Here is a 19,035-nt window from a genome sequence, read left to right as displayed (position 1 = left end):
AACAGCACAGTGGAATGCAAACAGCCCCATACTGTTTCTCCATTTTTGTTGTTGCCAGAGAATCCGAGGCTCAAGCTGTAAAGGCACAGCCCTCTTCTGGAAAGGGGGCGGGGAGCAGCAGTTCATTTGCATTTAAAGATACACACATGAAAATAGCATCCACCCAAAAAGGGGTGTTTGGGGCTTGGTATAATAAATGATCTGTGGGGTATTTTGAGCTGAAACTTCACAGACACATTCTGGGGACACCTAAGACTTATACTATATTACATCTTGTAAAAAGGGGCATAATCGGTCCCCTTTAAATGTTAAAGCTCTTTAAAGCAGGATGGATTCTGGTTGACTGCCAAAGTTTTTATCAGCTAGAAAAATTGTTGTGAAAGTGATTATAGTTGTGGTGTGATTTTGGACTCTGCTATTCTTTTACATTTAGAAGATTTTTTAAATATCTTTATTGTTATCGTCTATGGTGTGTATGTGCCTTAACTTTAAATTAGTTTAAAAGTTTAAATGCACAAAATTGCATAATTTTTGCTCAGTTTTGGTCTCCGATTAAAATTTAGTGTGAGCTCCATATTCTCAATATATCATACTATATCATACATACAAGACCGATGATACTCAACAAAAAAGACGTATGCAAAGTTTTTTTTTAGATTTTTAAAAATATTTTGTCAGGTTTGAAACTCTTCCATTTTAAAAAATTAGATTTTTTTAGTCTAATGGCAATATCTTGTGTGCATTGATAAACACTTTGCGCATGCATGTTCTCAGTGTCATTATTAATAACGTGATATTTAGAAGCCAGATTGGTATCGGATGATCACAGTATTATAGTATTTGTTATCCGTATCAAACCATGCAATAAAAACATTAACTTACACAAAGTTAACTGACTTAAGTGAAATTAAAGTGAAGTGTCTTAAGTGAATGTGGACATCTGTGATGGTCTGAATTCACACGCAAAAGCATGCAATGGAGATATGCATGCTTTAATTTCTTCAGTCACACACTGTCCATCAAAACAACACTGGACAAGACCGCTGATGCGGCACAGTGTATTGGGAGTCATTCACATAAATTAAACATCAACCGACGATTAGTCAACTAGTAAAAATTAGTATATGTGGAAGCCTAAAACATATCATCTACTGTAAATATGCCAACATGTGCTACCACCCTCTAAAACAGAAACATCAGTGCACACTAGCAATCATTCACCAGCTTGCAGGCGAAGCCGTTCCGGTAAAGTGAGCCACACAAAGCCAGTTGAGTCAAAGTCAAGTCAGAGAAATGCAGAGAGCAAAGGGGAGCCACAACAAACACTTCCTGGCTTCCATTTAAAGTGAGAGTGAAGCAGGAGGAAGGCACACACTTTGGCTCGCTCTCTGTGTTTGTGTGTATGTTTTACTGCGTGTGGACAGTATGAACATGGACCACCTGCCAGGTGTCCTGAGTTCATGCATAACCGGCAGAGGACGTTTTTTTGAAACCACAGTGATGATGAACTAAACGACTGGATCTGGTTTCATTGGTGGTTTGTGGTTTGGGAATGGTCTAGATCTCTGTCAACAGATTTGTAGGACATCATTAGCTTTAAAAGACAACATGAAGTACGTGGTTGACTAGAAAGCAGATTTCGGTTTTGGTGTGATACCAGCACACAGTGCATTACAAATATAGTTTGGAAAACTTTTGAAACTATTGGATAAAAGTGAGATATTTTCTTTTGCAGAAATTGCTTTTTATGGACTACAACAAACGGCTGGTAGGGACTACCACAAGCTTCTTCCCGGGTTGGTGACACCACAAACCCCAAAATTTACATAAACCCAGCCTCCAAGAACATGCAACAAAGGGAGTGAGGCCATGTTGGGCTGCTTTAGAGAAGAGGAAGAGTTGTTGTAGTAGAGTGTTGTTGACATGCCGTCATTTTACGCCGGACTGCTTCACAAACGAGTGTCAATTCAACACTGGATTTGCACAAAAGATTAACATGACGGCACATGCTAGTCGATGAGTTGAATCAACACCACAGCAACTACATAAATTTATCCACTAACCATTCAGAAATGTCTAGTTGCATTCTAAAAGTTGTAACTTCTTCCTGAGTTTGAACTTCTTCCAGTTTGAACAATGTAAGGCTGACCAACTTGACCAAAATGTGGCTTTGTCATTTGTATTTATTTATTACAGATTCATAATTTCTGATCCGCTTGAATATGTAAGTGCTCACGCCATGAATGTACGAAAACACGTTTAGAAATGTTATTTGTGATATAGCTCGTTGCTGGTTCTTAAAGCAGCACACCTTTGATCCATTGTTCAGCTTCTCTCAGTAAGAAATCATGTATTTATTCCATTTAAACTTACTTGGTGTAGCAACTCCACAATATAATTCATTTCAGAGCTGCATTACAGAGGGTCATGCTGTTATTTTATCCCTTAATGCTTTAACATTAAGAAATCAGGGCGATATGATGATATGCTGGCTGAGATCAATCTATATTGTGTTTATTATTTTATCTGGCAGATATATCGGTGCCACTTAGTTATTAAAAACTGCAATAGAGAAATCACTTTGGTCCTGTGTGTGGTACGATAGAAGGCGGCAGTATGATTTCTATGCGTGTGTATGTCGTCTCCTGGCCACACGACTGAGCGATCGAATGAACACAAGAGATTCAAATATTAGTCCGTTTATTCTAAGCAAGTGCAAGCAGCTCTTAAAAAAAATTAACGTAAATACAGTCGTTTTTTTCATCTGGTGATTTCTATTTGTTGTCATTGTACGCTCCTGAGCGTGTCCTAAAACATGTCGGCGACTACCCAGAATGCAATGCGCAGTGACAGTTTCCCGAGCTCTATACTGTTATGTCAATATTACACTGATCAACAATGAAACATGCAGAACTACACTGGTTTCTCTATACAGTTCTCCTTTAAAAACAAAAAAATCTCTTTTTTACCCTATAAATTCACAGCAATTAAAAGAAGTAGTTCAAATAGAGGTCTAGACTATGATCATGACACAACACAAAGATTTTGCCTCCAGGTTTGATACAAATTGCACAAATGGAAAGTCTGATATAGGCAGGATTCCCCCGTGCTTTCTGATAGTGAACATAAGTCTCACATCCCCTTTAAAAACTCCGTTCTTGATGCCATCCACAGTCAGTTAGAAGTCATACTCAGCCAACGTTTAAAGATTAACTTCAAATCACCAGTAAGAGCCTGTTACAGAATTAAAGTTCAATCCAGGCCACAATGACTGGGGAAATTCCATCCCAATAACTGACGGCCTCACCTGCCTTTCCACTGGATTTGAATATTCCAGAGTCAGTGTAAGAAACAATGAACGGCCAATACTAAACATCAGCAGCAATCTCACAAAAACACGTACAGGCCATATTTCACTTCAATATCATGAGAACAATAAATAAATAAATAAAGCATACTTAAAGAATATTGTACAACCATTATAATTTTTGGCTTGGAGACATTATTTTACATGACAATTTGCCTCAAATCATGCATCTGGACATTTTACCTTTAGGTATAGCTTTCCTGTGGCTCAAACTGCAAAGCAAGGTGCTAGCAACTGATAAATTGCATGAATGCATGAACTGAAAAAAATGAGAACTACGATTCAAATGTGAAGAGAATAAGAACGATAATGAGAACAGTGAGTCAAATGAGCACAATGCAAATGAAAACATGTTGATGTGACCCTGTTCTTGACCATTTTCCTGAGAATCAGCCATTTAAATAGCATGACACTGCTGTTTATGAAACATCAGATTACTGAACAGGTTCTCAGAAACACAACAACAAAAAGACCCACATGACGACTTAACTACACATGCTTCTCTAGACCTGATCAGAGAACTTCCTAACCACAACTACGTTCCTCAGAACAGGTTGCAGTCTCTTACCACTGTTGCATCGGCATGTTACCATGCATCTGTTTATAAAAAAAAAAAAAAAAAAAAAAAAAAAACATCTGTTGTGCAATGCTGCACATAACTGCACAAATATAGATCAGATCTTTCAAAATAAAAAAAAGGTTCATCACAGCCTTCAATAAGCTCACCAGATTGCTTCAACCAATAATAAACCAAAACATATTCTTTCTTCGCTGCTGTAAACAAACCACTATTTAGGTTGGTTTAACCTAACAGGTGGTGATGTGACCTAGTGGTTAACTAAAAGGTTGATGGTTTAAACTCCACAAGGGTTGATCCATTAACTATTACCATTGTGAACTTGATCATGACATAAGCTGGGAAGCTGAAAAATAACAAACATGACCTTGAAACCTACGCTTAACCTCTCAAACTTATACACACTTCACTTAGGCTATACATTTGCACTGATATAAATATAAAAATGCTGATGTCAAACTTCATGGATATTGAGTGTCAACTACCCATATTTACAAGAATTAAGACAGGTTATGTATGTCATATCAACAACCAATAACTACCTTTTTATGTAGCTGAATTTAAAATAAATAAAGACCAATCTTGAAGAAAAAGTTTGAATCATGACTAACTTGTAAGACTACACTCTTAAAAACAAAGTTTCTTTATTGGAGCTTCATGAAGAACATCCATGGAAACATTCTATTACACAAAAGGTTATTTATAGTGGAAAAAGGTATTTTTAGATTATTAAAATGTTCTTCACACAGAGCGAAAAAAAATGGCTCTAAGATCTGTTCACTGAAAGGATGGAACCCAAAATGGTTCTTCTATCTACGGCATCGCTGCAAAAAAACCCTTTAAGGAACTTTTATTTCAACAGGTTTAACAACAAGCTGGTTAAAGACACTGAAACTGGTTGATGCTCAGGTTGAACTTGTAGGAACTAGAAAACTGTTCATTTACCTCCGAAGAGATGAGGCGACAGGTGAGCAGGTAAAGATCCGATCAACAGTCTCGGAGTGCCGGTTGACCGCTCTCTCTCTCCGCCGTTCTCCTCCGGTGTGCTGTTACCGGACTCTTGAGAACTATACGGTCCGGAGTTCGGTATATTAATGCTCGACTGGGGTCGAGCGCCCGAGCCACCGGTGCCACCCCCGACGGAGCGCGTCCTGGTACCAATAGAGGCCACTGCCGCTGATGATGAAGACGACGATGTAGCACCTGAGGTGCCGTGCGCGTGATATCTCATCGCCGCCGTTCTGCCGCTGCCGTTACTCGACGACGTGCCCGACGGGAGATCCGAACCCGAGTACGCTCGCGTACGCCCGTTAGCAGCGGGACTGCTCTGTTTGGCCCCCATGCCAACCTACACTTCCCTCCGATTTTAATTATTAAAGACAAACAAACAAAACTGACAGCGGTCGCCAGTTACATTTGACTCGTCCAACGTCACGCGCGCGTCAGCGAAACTTTTACGAAGGCTTTTAAATCGCTGTCAGCGCGTTCGCGCGTGAAGTTGCGGGTGCCCGCGCTTGTTTTTGCCTCATGCGCTGTTGTTTTCTAACTAACATCCTCTGTTCCATGTTGTGCGTGAGAAAGTAAAGCTCTGAAGCGAGGCTTTCCTCCTAAACGCCGCGCTGAGAGCTGTTGTGCTCGCGGGGGGCGGTTATTACAGAAACTGAACGTGTGTTTAACTGCCGTACGTGCAGAGTGCGTAAGCGAGTCGGGGGCGGGGCTTCGCGGAGACGTCATAATCTAGGGAAATAAACCCTAGCTGGGCTGGAGAAAAGCGTGCTTGTTGCCTCATAAATATTTTATTGACAACAAGACCACAAAAAGTCCACTTTAAACTCTTGCACAATATATACCCTGTAAATTTGACTGTGTTTAAAAATATGTTGATGTTCCTAGAACCTGTACGTTTTTTGGTCGTAAAGGATGAAACATTAATGCATTTATTCTTTTTCTTGTGAATTAATTCAGAAGTTTTGGTCATTTTTTTTTCTCCCATCTAGTTAAACACCCTATTTTTGCCCAAACCTTTAATTTAAAATATATTATTTGCTACGATACTGACACTTCCAACAAGTCCAAGGACTATATCCTCAATTCTGAATTCAGTTTATATTTAATTTTTTATCCTTAAATGTTTTCAGTCTCACTTCCTACTCTCGTATTTTTTAAGACTCACTTCTCAAATCTTTTTGTTTAACTAGTAATAAAAAATGTGACAGATTAATGTTTTTGTTTATTTAATAATTTATTATTTTTTAAAGTTTTATATATATATATATATATATAAAACTTTAAAAACTTTTATATATATATATATATATATATATATATATATAATGTATTTATTTCACTTATGTTTACCCTTTTTCTATGCATGTATGTATGTTCTTTTTCCTCTTATTTATTTCATATGACTATTTCTTTTGATAGTCTTTTATTTGCTTTTGTTTGTACATTTGAATTTCTGTTTCTTTAATTAATACAAAAAATCTAGTGCTTCCTTAATATGCTGCTTTCCCGCACACTTGTCTACTGTTGTTGTCTATTTTATGACACGTTTACACCTAAATTTAAGTATACAGGCACAGTTAATTAATGCATTTATGTCTGTATTTATATTCCTCTAACATTCTGGTTAGGATTTGCTCTAAATTTCAAACCCAATTTTCACAGTGCTTTATTGATATGATTGTATTACAAACAATATTACCAAAGCATCAATACACACACAATAAAAGGTAGTGACCAAATAAGGTGCCAATAATGTTAATAAAAATAACATAATATGTTTTGGAAAACAGTGTGAGAGATAATAGAGGTTGTTAAAATATAAAGGATTTACGAGTTACAAAATAATACTGAGGTATAAAAAAAATCAACATTTTGTTCTGCAATTTGATTAATATTTTTGTTTTTATCTGTTTGTTTGTTTTAGGCCTAAATTTGGACCTTGAGTCTGCAATAAATGTATGATGATGATGATGATGTGATAAAAACAAATAAACAATGCAAACAAACCTAAAACTGTATCATGGCTGAGCAGACAAGGTTGTATCACAACATTCCCATTACTCATTGTATAGGCCCATATGAGACTGACTTAACACACACAATGTTATTGTTTTTGAATGTAATTCTTCTTTGCATGTTCCCCCAGAATTCTGCATGCAGATATTGTGTTTTTTGTCCCATCTGGAGACGTTTGCATGACAGAGTGGACAAGAAACCTCACATCCATAAGAGCAATATGCAATAACCCTATGCGTTCATGCCAAAACAACTCACTGGAAATACACTTGAGTGAATGTAAAAACATTCCCACGGTGAATTGTACTCTGAAGTATTGAAAAGTAAACTTCTGCTTTAGAAATAGTCTGACAAAGTAAACAGACTTGTAGGGGAGGTTTTCTCATTATTTGAGTTTTTGTTTATAGACTGATCGCTGACCACGTTCACACTCGAGTTCGTCCATCTTTAGGCATGATTGTATCTGAAATGTTTTGCTTTCTTGAGGTCAGTGTGATTACAGAGACTCTTTACAAGGATGAATGGCCATTGTGAAGACTATTAGCGTACATATTACATTAAAACTGTAAAAGTGAAATTCATGTGATTGGCTCGTTGGCTCAGTAGATTCACAAGGATTCAGAACATCATCTGAAAAAGAAGGTCATGTCAGAGGCATGTTATTGCATTGTCAAGTTATTGCATTTTGACGAAAGATTACAAAGATAAACATCATGCACCGATGAAGCATTCACAATAAAACCAAATATACAGCACAGATTTCTGAGTTGGCAACTGTTGTGTGAAAACTCAGAGAGCTGTAAAGAGGAGAAATGAGAAGTGATGAACTCATGCATGAATTTGCACAACCACTCACACTAACAAATGAACACTCAGAGAAAAACTCTTACACATTCCATCAGAATCAGATTAGAACTGATCAGATCAAGACAGTGATGTCCAGCAGAATGCGTTAGACGGTCCATGCGAGGTCAGAGGTCAAGAGCTAACAGGGAACGTTCTGGCAAGGTTCTCTCAAACTTATGAACAAGTAGTAATATTTAAAGGGGTCATGAATTGAGAAATCAACTTTTCCTTGAACTTTTGATATATAAGAGGTCATTGTACTATAAGAATATCCTTTAAGTTTCAGAACTGAAAACGTCCTTGTTAGTCCAATAAAAGCTTTTATTGACACCGGGCCCAGCGAACGACTGATCCTGGAATGTGCCTATCATAGATAGGTGAAACTCCGCCTCCACAGAAGAAATCAACGCCTACTTCATCATTGCAACATTAGCCCCACCCACTGGTGTGTTATTGAGATGATGAGAGAAGAGCGATACAGGACTAAAAATAACATCACCTTTCAAAGGATCCTAATACTAGGAATATGGTTAATATTTTTCAACAATGTGAATGTCTCAGTTGAGCTTTATTTATTTGTATTCGGTACATTTCACTCTGGATTCTTTGGTAAATCAATCGCATTTCGGTGCAGGCTTTGCAAACAGACTTTTACGATATAGGCTCGACAGTAATGCAACAACATGTAAGTAACTGTGTTAATATAATGCCTGATCTGATATGTAATGATTCATGTACAGTCAGACGTTCTTTGTCTATGTGTCAGTAAATCAAACCAGTGACAAAACGGTCAACTTCATGTTTTTTCTCTTAGTAGGACGAAAATAATCTGTTATTCAAACGGTGGTTAAATTATATATAGAAAAGAAAAAAGAAAGAACGCTCCCCTTACAATCGCTGGAGCTGTCAATCAAACAGCGCGGGTTTATCAGTGACTGAGTTCTGGACTCTACCGTAACTACCGTAATAATCAACGAATCTCTTATTTACAGTGTGTTTGCACTTTTAGTTATGATGAAAGCTTTCGTTAGTGTGCAGAAATTGAGTTGCAATGACGAGATCACTGCTTTCATGCACTCAAAAACATGTCTGTGATCGACTACAATGTTCATCACTGCAACCTTTCATGCCACAATCTAAATATAATGCCATAGATCTAAATGTAATGCTATAATCAACACTTTTCATGATTAGTTAACCTTGAGAGCTGTAATAGTAACAACGTGCTATAAGTTTTTGAGAGATTAATACTTAGCTATTTCATATGCAAAGATGTTATCCAATCACAGCAGACACGCCCCTTAAAACAGAGCGTTTAAATCAGATGCTAAAATCAAGGTAGGAAAAATGCCTTTTTTCTAAATTATGACAATTTTTAATGTAAAAAGCATACTAACATTATAAGTGCACCCCAGGAAACATTATAAAACAATAAAAATGCAGTTCAACTCTCAACTTTTCCATTCTCTCCTATTGCTGTGCATTCCTGTGGGAAAATGAGGAGGAATTTCCTGGAATGTCAGGAGATTCCAACAAGCTGTACAAAATAGAGAAAGAAAATTGATCACAATAACCGAATACATTTCCATAATGGCCATACCTCAGAATAAAAACACTAAAGATAATGCTGTTACATGGACGTTTACAAACAATTTTAATATACGCTATTCGTGAATTATATTTTCAGGGATGTAAAGGCCTTGACTTATTGTACGTTTCTGTTTTTTTTGTACTTCACTCAAATTCTGCATTCAGTGTGAGATGTAATGTATCAGTGTTTGACCCTAAAGCTACTGCTGTAATTAAAACACAAAATGTGTTTAATTAAAGCCATTGATTGTTGAACTTGAGTTAACAATCATTCTTAAAACTGTTGCATGCTTAATTTAAAGTTTAATAATTTAAACAGGTTTCAGGATGGAAGTTTCAGTTGGCAAAAAAGATATATATTATATTTGTGTATAATCGAAAATGTAAGTTATATTATGAAACAGTCAACATTTTTTAGCTTATTTAGCTGAACAGTTTAAATCCATTGAAATAATAATAGGCTACTATTATTTATAATACAATTATAACTTGAGTCATTCTTGAACTTTATTAACTTATATTACAAACCCCCATATGAATTAATGATATTAAACATAACTCGCGTTATATTTTAAAATAAAAACCAAAGCAAATGACAAGGAATCAGATGAAATATGAGACAATATTGCCGCCTGCTGACCATTAGTAGAACTGCAAAACAAACGTGTGTACTATTTAAAGAGATGGTTCATCTAAAGATGGAAATTCTGTAAATATGTACTCACCTTCATTACAAACCTGTATCAGTACAATCAATACAAAATTACATATTATGTAAATATCGTTTGTTCCTTTGCAATGTTACTCAGTGGCAGATTTTATTTATTTGCTTTATATTTAATTGAGAGTAAATGTAGGAGGGGAACAAAGATAAATAAACCCATTTCCTGTAAAGAGAGCTAGAAAGAGCAACAGAAAGAAGTGAAAGTGAACATGAGAAGTAGTGTTTCCTTTCAAACTCTTACAGTTTGTCCTTCAATCTATTTATATCATTCTACAATGTTTCATCCATCAGTACATGATTTACCATGCAATGGTGACTCAATACTGATTATACACAATATTCTCTGAATTTCAATGTGTAAGGCCAGAAACATACCATTATGCAAGTATGAAAAGACAGTTTACACACGAGCTGGAAGTGTTTAAAATCAAATACTTGTAAATAATATGTTTAGGGCCTAAGGATTGTTTTTAGGCCAGTGTTATTTTAGCATCATTGAGATACGATTGTAGTTCCTTTTCACATTTTGAATTAGTTTTTATATTTTCTATGTTCAATTTAATTTTAGTTAAATTTTGATTTAATTTTAGTTGCAGTAATTTTGTGTGTTTTCATAATGTTGGCAACTAGCTGAAATAAAAAAAAGTTAAATTGCTTTATATTTATTTTATTTCAGTTACTGTTCATTAGTAACATTTTTTTAATGGTTTAATTTTAGTTTTATACCCTATGTTAGGCACGTCACGGAGGAGATAAAATACTAAAACAGATTAAACAGATAAACCAAATGTTTCACTCTTCAGATAAATGAACCTATAAATATCTCAATTATAGTGACTGCATATGAAATTAGCAGACAAGAAAGTATTTCATCATTGAAAAAATGATAGTTCACTATAGCCTCTTAATTTACAAAAGAGAAACAAAAGCAAATTGGTTTTAACGGAATTGTGGTGAAACTCCATGACCATATTCAGTGGGAAAACACATTAAAGGTGCAGTAAGCAATTCCTGAAAGTGGATCAGACCGAGCGCCACAACACATTTAATGTAGCCAATCAGCAGTAGGGGGCGTGTCCAATCATGATGGGGTAGTAAGAGGGAGATTTGAAGAAAGACTGTAGAAAGAGAAGTGCCTGAGAGACATTACAAAAGAGAAAAAGTCAAAGGAATCTCTCTCTCTCTCTGTATCTATCTATCTATCTATCTAAAGAGACATCCACTCTTGCATTGCGTGATCTAAGGAAGGGGTGTGTTTGTTTGGGTTGATTTCAAATATCTACAGTGTTCAACAATGATTTTCAGAAATCTCTTACTGCACCTTTAAGAGCATTTTGATGTGCACACAACAATCCTCTCACGTCCCTACTGAGGATTTCAGCGTTTCTTTGAGACATAGCAGAACACAAATACGTTTTAGACAGGTTCCCCTGAGCGGCCTGCATCACCGCAGGCCCTCAGCTGCGCTTCAACACAGACAGATTGAACAGCCCATCAAATGATGAGATCTGCCTGTAGGATACGACCAACCACTAAGTCAAAGCAGCCGCTGTGAGTGATGCTGGACGCAGAGGTGGACATTCTCAGAGGTGCAGCGGACACCAGCGGCTGTAATCGAAAGAAACAAGGATGTCAGGAAGAGACGGTTCCGTCTGAGCAGAATGAGTGCTGCCCGGCTCAGCTGGACTGTCTGCTCCGAGGAGCCTGAGGAGCTGGATGAAGATACGACGCCCCGGTGAAACCAAACTCAGCTAATCAATCAACACGCCATGGGAAACAACAGCCAGCGGAGCCTGACAGCTGCTGCTCACAAGAATCAATCGCTACAGTAATACCTGTGTGTGGAACTCCTATTAAAAACTCTCATCCTGTTTTCCCCTTCTAACATAAAATATTAAAGGGGACCTATCATGCAAAATTCACTTTTACACGGTGTTTGAACATAAATGTGTGTCGGCAGTGTGTGTACATAACCACACTGTAATGGTAAAAATCCACCCACTCCTCTTTTTTAATCCCCATAAATCATAAGCAGTGTCTCAGAATAAACTAGCTTTTGTGACGTCACAAATGGTTAGGCCCCGCCCATGACTGCTGACAGACTCTGCCCTATTAGCATAGACTCCGCCCTGAGTGAGCTGTACACAGTTCGCCATGTTTATCTCCTCGCCAGCATTCAAAAGCTACTAAAGTTATTCAATCAAGAGCAGTGAGTGATTTTCTGTTTTTCTTTTGTTGTTTGATTCATATAGCAGTAGGCACTTTTATGTTGCTTTCACTTTAATACACAGATCTAATATACACATGTGATTTCTTTAGTTGCTGTTCACGTTCACAGACATAACCGACCGCGTTTATGTAAACTTTGTGTGTTTTTGACATAAACTTGTGTGTATTTGACACTAGTTTAGCACTCACGGGACACGTCGTCTGACATCCAGCTCATGTGTGCGTTCAGAAAACCATATATCAGAAGTTTAGACTGATATTGCTTTAAAACGCATGCAGATAATAAACTTTCATGACGATGAAGAACTGCAGTGCCACATGAGCTTGACCGCAATAGAGATGATAATCAAAACCAAACAGATGTTCTGTTAAGTTTTTGGCAGAGTATCTGAGGCATGAGTTGCACAGGCTCCGCCCTCTTCTGGATAGGGGGCGGGGAGCAGCAGCTCATTTGCATTTAAAGATACATGGACGAAAACAGCATGTTTTTCCTTCCTCTCAAAAATGTACAACATGGTATAATAAATGATCTGTGGGGTATTTTGAGCTGAAACTTCACAGACACATTCTGGGGAAATCTGAGATTGGGACACTAAGAACAGAGTCATTCATGAAGTCTTTTCTGTAGCTGCTGACCTACAGGATCTCTGAGTTCAGTCGCCAGCAGGTGGCAGCATTGCCTCAATGAGTTTAGCTCAGGTGCTCATAGGAAAATCCCTTTAGCAACAGATGAGACAGAGGTTTACTGCTCCAGCTGCACAGGTTCAACATGATGTGAACGAACACATGGAGTTTAATTTGCTTCACATGTTCATCTACAAACAAATGATTTAAAAAAAAAAAAAACGACTGGATCATTTCTGTTCCTATCTGTAGGACTTTTGAAAATAATTGTGCTTGTTTTGAAATATTGAAATATACTTCAACTGAATTAATTATAACTTATTATTAATTAATTATAATGTAAAGACATGAAAATGAACATGATGGAAATAAAGAGCTAAAGTTACTCATTTAAGTGAGGGACTGATTTATTTTCACATTTGATAAAACAGCATTAGTTTCTAATCTCTTTAATTATTTCTCAGTCTGAGAACTGAATGAGACCCAGAGGTCAAATGTAAACTGGCTCCTCTGAGGGACGTGGATCGGCGCTTCAAAACGGCAGGTATATGGGAGTTTTGGGAATTGAGGTGGAACAGGATTAAAGTTCAATTAAAACACTGATGATCTCAGATGACCCCATTAATTCTTCAGCATGCGTCTGAGCTTTTGGGCTCAAGACCCCTGATGAAAAGCAAATATAATGAAACACACTGTGTGTCTTCTGCTGCAGTCTCTGATGGATGGGTCAGGAGGGCACTGCGTTGACAAGGTCACACACACACACACATTTAGTTTTCAAGGGGACATTTCATGGACATAATGTTTTTTTTACTGTACAAACTGTATCTTCTATCCCCTAACCCTAAACCTACCCATCACAGAAAACGTTCTGCATTTTTACATTTTCAAAAAGCATAACTTAGTGTGATATATAAGCCGTTTTCCTTATGGGGTCAAAAAAAAAAATGTCCCCACAAGGACAAGGATTTCTGGTATTGCCATCTTTGTGGGGATATTTTGTCTCCATAACATAGGGTAGGCTATACCTAAATCACACACATCACACACACACACACACACACACACACACACACACACACACACACACACACACACACACACACACACACACACACAGTATATTAGCCTCATAAAAGATTTTTATATGGAGGTGATGATAAGCGCAACCCTATCCAACCCCTAAAGAAAAAATACAAGATTAATTTTATGTATAAATTTTAAATATAAATAAATAAATAAATATATTTTAACATATATATTTACAAATATTTAATAAAATGTTTTAAATATATTTTTTAGAATGAATTAGTTTGTGATTTTAAATAACTAAATTTTAATAAACAATTTAAATATATATATATATATATATATATAATTTTTATTTATTTAATTACATATTAATAAACAAATATTTTTTAATTTTATTTTTTAAAATAACTATTAGTGAGGGCATCTCATTGATGATTTTTATATGGAAGTGATTTTTATTTGCTAAAGCTCTATCCAACCCCTTAAAAAAAAAAAAAAAATGTAATACATTTTTTCAAATACATATTTGTTTTTAGAATGAATTAGTCTGTTTTTAAATAACTACATTTTAAAAAAATATTACAAATATATTTTTTTATTTTGCAAATTTTTAAATAAATGTAAATAAATTAATATTTAAAAATATATTTTTAATATTTTATTTTTTAAATAAGTAATAGATATATACATCTCAAATCTTAAAAATAGATAGATATATAGATAGACAGATAGATAGATATATAGATAGACAGATAGATAGATAGATAGATAGATAGATAGATAGATAGATATATAGATAGACAGATAGATAGATAGATAGATAGATAGATAGATAGATAGATAGATAGATAGATAAATAAATAAAACATTTGGCTCAAAAACATGGTGTCCAAAACTAGGTAGGTACCCATGAGCAAAGATGGCAGCATTCAAGTGGTATACTTTAAGTGATGCATGCACCAGGAAATGCCATGCAGATGAATGGGAATGACAGACAGATCTCTCCAGGCATTATAAACCTCAACCGTGCATTAAAGACTCAACCATGAGCCACTGAAGTGCTGCAGCAGATGCCCATGAATACTGTCACATTTCTGGGCATCTTCTGCCTCACTTCAGCTTTGATGAGCTCATGGTTGTGTTATTGTCTTGTGTCGTCCGGTTTGTCCCGCGGCCATGATCACTTCTCTTCATCAAACAGCCTCCAGCTGCAGATGACTGACAGCTCCAGTCCTTTCAGAATGGAATATCAGTCTGCAGTCACTCTGGATTCATCCAGGAGACTCGCTTTACAGTTTTTCACAGTCGCTAAGACCACTTTCTCAATACTTGGGTCACTTTTTCAAAACTTTTCACAGCTAAACTGTGGATCATTTATCATTGCTTTATATTACTTCTTCTTTCAAATTAAATTAATTCTCACCTCACACCTCACTTAACATGCAAGAAAAAAGTAAACTGTGCGCACAATTTAATATTTTGTTCCCTAGATTTGCTAAATCTTGCACACAATTTACTATTATGCTCCCTTTGATTTCCTAAATCTTGAGCATGATTTACTATTTCGCTCCCTTTGATTACCTAAATCTCGATTTCCAAAACCATTAGATGTAGCTGAACACTTACACAGTTGTGAGTCTTTCGATTACCATTATTACAAAAAGAGACAATTTAGGAATAATTATGTATTGTAATGTAAACATGGACCACGTAACATAATACTGCAGTGAATTCTAAACAGTAGAAAAGTGTCATTCTTGATTTGTAAAGAACTTTCACGAAAGAAAACACTGCATAATGCCACCTGTTGTTAGTGTTTTTAGGTCAATATGTGTTTGTTGGTTGACAACCTTTGGCAGTGTTATGGAAGAATGGCTTGATTTGAGTGTGTTTTGGTAGTTTAAGTGTATTTATAATGTGAAATTTACTGCTGTGCCAAGCTAAAGTTTGTAAGGAGAACTGTGTGAAGAGTTTTGACCTAAGTATTGAGAAATGGATCCATGCAGTTGTAAAAAAAAAAAACCCTGTAAAACGGTGCTGTTGGACAATCTGGAGTGGAATGTTGGAATTACAGGTTCCAGATTACAGCGATAACAGCAGAGAAGATTTTCACATTATCAAAGAATTAATATATCTGTCTTTCAGGCTGAACATTCTTCACAAACATCAAAAGGGCGAAAAATGTGCTTATTAATTGCCCGGAATTTTTCTCTGTAATTCCAAGTCAATTTAGACTGAGATGTCAATCAGGCGGATTAGGCTTGTTTGTCGTCGCCGTGGCGGCGACTGCCGAAAAATGAATAAATAGGCAGATTATGTGATCCGAAATTTGGACTGATTTCATTACAATTTCATCATGGCCTCGTCTCAAATCTCTAAATTGCTTATTAAGCCGGATTTTAATGCTTGTTCCTCTGTCAGCACTTCAAATAAGACAGATATTAGGGCACTTGCTCATTTTTTCAGGCATGCAGGAGGGAAGAAATGCTGTGCTGTTTTACCTTGGTGCTTTGTGAACACACACACATGCTGGGTTTTCATGTTTTATGGGGACATTCCATAGACATAATGATTTATCCTCTAAACCTACCCATCACAGAAAACTTTCTGCATTTTTACATTTTCATAAAACATCACTTATATGATTTAAAAGTTGTTTTTCTCATGGGGACCCAAAAATGTCCCCACAAGGACAAGGATTATGGATATTACCATCTTACTGACAAAATGTCCCCGGGTTTACCTGAACCACACACACACACACACACACACGTTTGATGCTCAGGACTGCTGCATTCAAAGGTGAGTTGTGTTCATGGCTGAGAATCATGTTTGTTGTTAAAGGAATATTTCACTCAAATATGAAAATGATGTCAACATTAACTCACCATCATGTTGTTCCAATCCTGTATGCTGCTGTTTGTTCTGTGGAGCACAAATGGATGAGTGAAAAACAAATTTAAGCACCATTAAAATATCATAACTGTAGCTCAAATGACACATCATGCGCTATATGATGCTTGGTGTGAAGAACTGAAAATCTTACTCTCTGTTGCTGCTCTGAAATTTCATCCATATCCAGGCTCAAAAATGCCTGCATGTTGCACCAGGTTTGATGGCAAACACCTCTGATTCTTGCATGTGCCGAAGCAGAACGCACCCGCGTCAGTCTAAATATGCAGAGCATTTCAATAAATAACTAAACAGGCTCGCTAAAGTGCATATTATAATTAGCTACCAGAATAATAACACATGCAATTTACCAACATTTGAAGGAAACTCTAACGTCCCCTTGAGAACTGAGGTTTATTAACAGGAAAAACAAGCACTTAAAGGTGCAATGTGTAAATTTTAGGAGGATCTATTGATAGAAATGCAATATAATATACATAACAATGTTTTCAATGGTGTATAAAGACCTTACATAATGAACCGTTATGTTTTATTACCTTAGAATGAGCCATTTCTATGTACATACACCGCGGGTCCCCTTACATGTTAAGTCGCCATTTTGCGGCGGCATGTTTCTACAGTAGCCCTAAATGGACAAACTGCTCTACAGAGTGCGTTTGTTGGACTGGCTACTCTCTGCTGTCTCAGACGATGACATTTTTGTCCTGTGTTAGCCACCGTAGCTTCTCTATATTGCAATTCGCAACCTCACCACTAGATGCCGCTAAAATTTACACACTGCACCTTTAAATATCTTTCACTAGGACCCAGGGTTATTATTGTTAACTAAAACTAAAACTATTCAAATGGAAATAAAGCTGAAATAAAATAAAAAATACATATTAGATGAAAAGCCTTTTGAAATTGTACAATTTTTTAAATGTTGCCTTGACAACCTACTGAAATAATTTGAATACAATTGCTAACTGTAAATAAATAAAAACTGAAAATGAAATAATATCCATAATATATTTATTTGTTTAAAATAATAATATTTTTGTTTAAAAAAAAAAAAAAAAAAAAAAAAAATATATATATATATATATATATATATGACAAAATTAAAATAATATATAACAAAATTATTAAAAATTAAAAAATTAAACCTAAATAGTAATTAAAAATATTTAAGAAGTATTTAAAAAGACAAAAGGCATATAACAAAATTATTTAAAAAAAATATCTAAAAATAAAATAAACCTAAACAGTAATATTTAAAAAAAAAAAAAAAACCCTAATAAGATGACAAAAGCACATAACAAAATTACTAAAAAATAAAACTAAAAATAAATTAAACCTAAATAGTAATTAAACAATATTAGAAATAACAAAGGCATATAACACAATTATTAAAAAATTAACTAAATGGTAATATTAAAAAAAAAAAAAAAAAAAAAAAAACTAATAAGATGACAAAAGCACATAACAAAATTACTAAAAAATAAAACTAAATAGTATTTTTTTAAAAACAAAAACTAATAAAAATTACAAAATCAAATAACAATTAAATTCAAATTAAAACTGAGGATATAAAAAAAGTCAAATCAAAATATTAATAAAAATTAATAGTATATAAATAATATTTAAATAACACTGCCATGTAATTGTAGTGCATTTATAAATTCATTTGCATTTATGAACTAATAAAATATATACTTTCAATGCAATGTACGTCGCTTTGGATAAAAATGCAATGTCTATGTGGTCGATACAAATCTAGATATGCTTTCCAGGATGAATCGATAACTTGAAGGCGCTGGAGTGTACAGTAATCTGAAGCACACTGGCAGGATACTAATGTATTGCCAAAGTGCTGGCATGAATCAAAACCCTCTCAGGTCCAAATGAGCTCAAGCTGCTGCAGGCGCCAAGATTTATTTCATTGCTTTTCAATTTGGAGGGCCATTTGTCCGTCTCTCAACGCCTGCAAGGCTGCTGTTTATTTTCTGTCTGTCGGAAAGATCGCACGTCCCGCAGGGCAGGTGAAAGGGGCCTGTGTCTGGTGGCTGAGTGGCTTGCGGGCACTGTCGTCCGGACGCTGCATTTATTAACACCAAGATCGTGGTTGTA

At 35.7% G+C, this 19,035-nt stretch overlaps 1 protein-coding gene and 1 long non-coding RNA gene across 6 annotated transcripts in view; both read right to left on the bottom strand.

Moving 5' to 3' along the window:
- Positions 1-5,624, bottom strand: part of znrf2b (zinc and ring finger 2b) — a 50,327-nt gene extending 44,703 nt beyond the window's left edge. For 3 of the 5 annotated variants that reach the window (XM_051865015.1, XM_051865016.1, XM_051865013.1), the window contains exon 1: positions 4,890-5,622. In XM_051865015.1, coding sequence (XP_051720975.1) covers positions 4,890-5,286 — 397 coding nt within the window. In that variant the 5' untranslated portion in view covers positions 5,287-5,622. Of the gene's footprint in view, positions 1-4,889 lie in introns of all 5 variants that reach the window. The other 2 variants (XR_007925412.1, XM_051865012.1) reach the window with 2 other exon arrangements.
- Positions 5,625-6,607: 983 nt separating this feature from the next.
- Positions 6,608-17,364, bottom strand: LOC127497251 (uncharacterized). Its single transcript, XR_007925488.1, has 3 exons — positions 17,060-17,364; positions 16,902-16,938; positions 6,608-7,598 (listed from the first exon to the last, which is right to left on the bottom strand). It is a non-coding gene; the product is annotated as an uncharacterized LOC127497251 (long non-coding RNA).
- Between the last annotated feature and the right edge of the window lie 1,671 nt (positions 17,365-19,035).

This window comes from Ctenopharyngodon idella, chromosome 16 (genome assembly GCF_019924925.1).
Source record: "Ctenopharyngodon idella isolate HZGC_01 chromosome 16, HZGC01, whole genome shotgun sequence".
Lineage (NCBI taxonomy): Eukaryota > Metazoa > Chordata > Actinopteri > Cypriniformes > Xenocyprididae > Ctenopharyngodon > Ctenopharyngodon idella.
The sequence above is the reverse complement of the archived record's forward strand: the minus strand, read 5'-3'. Positions and strand labels throughout refer to the sequence as shown.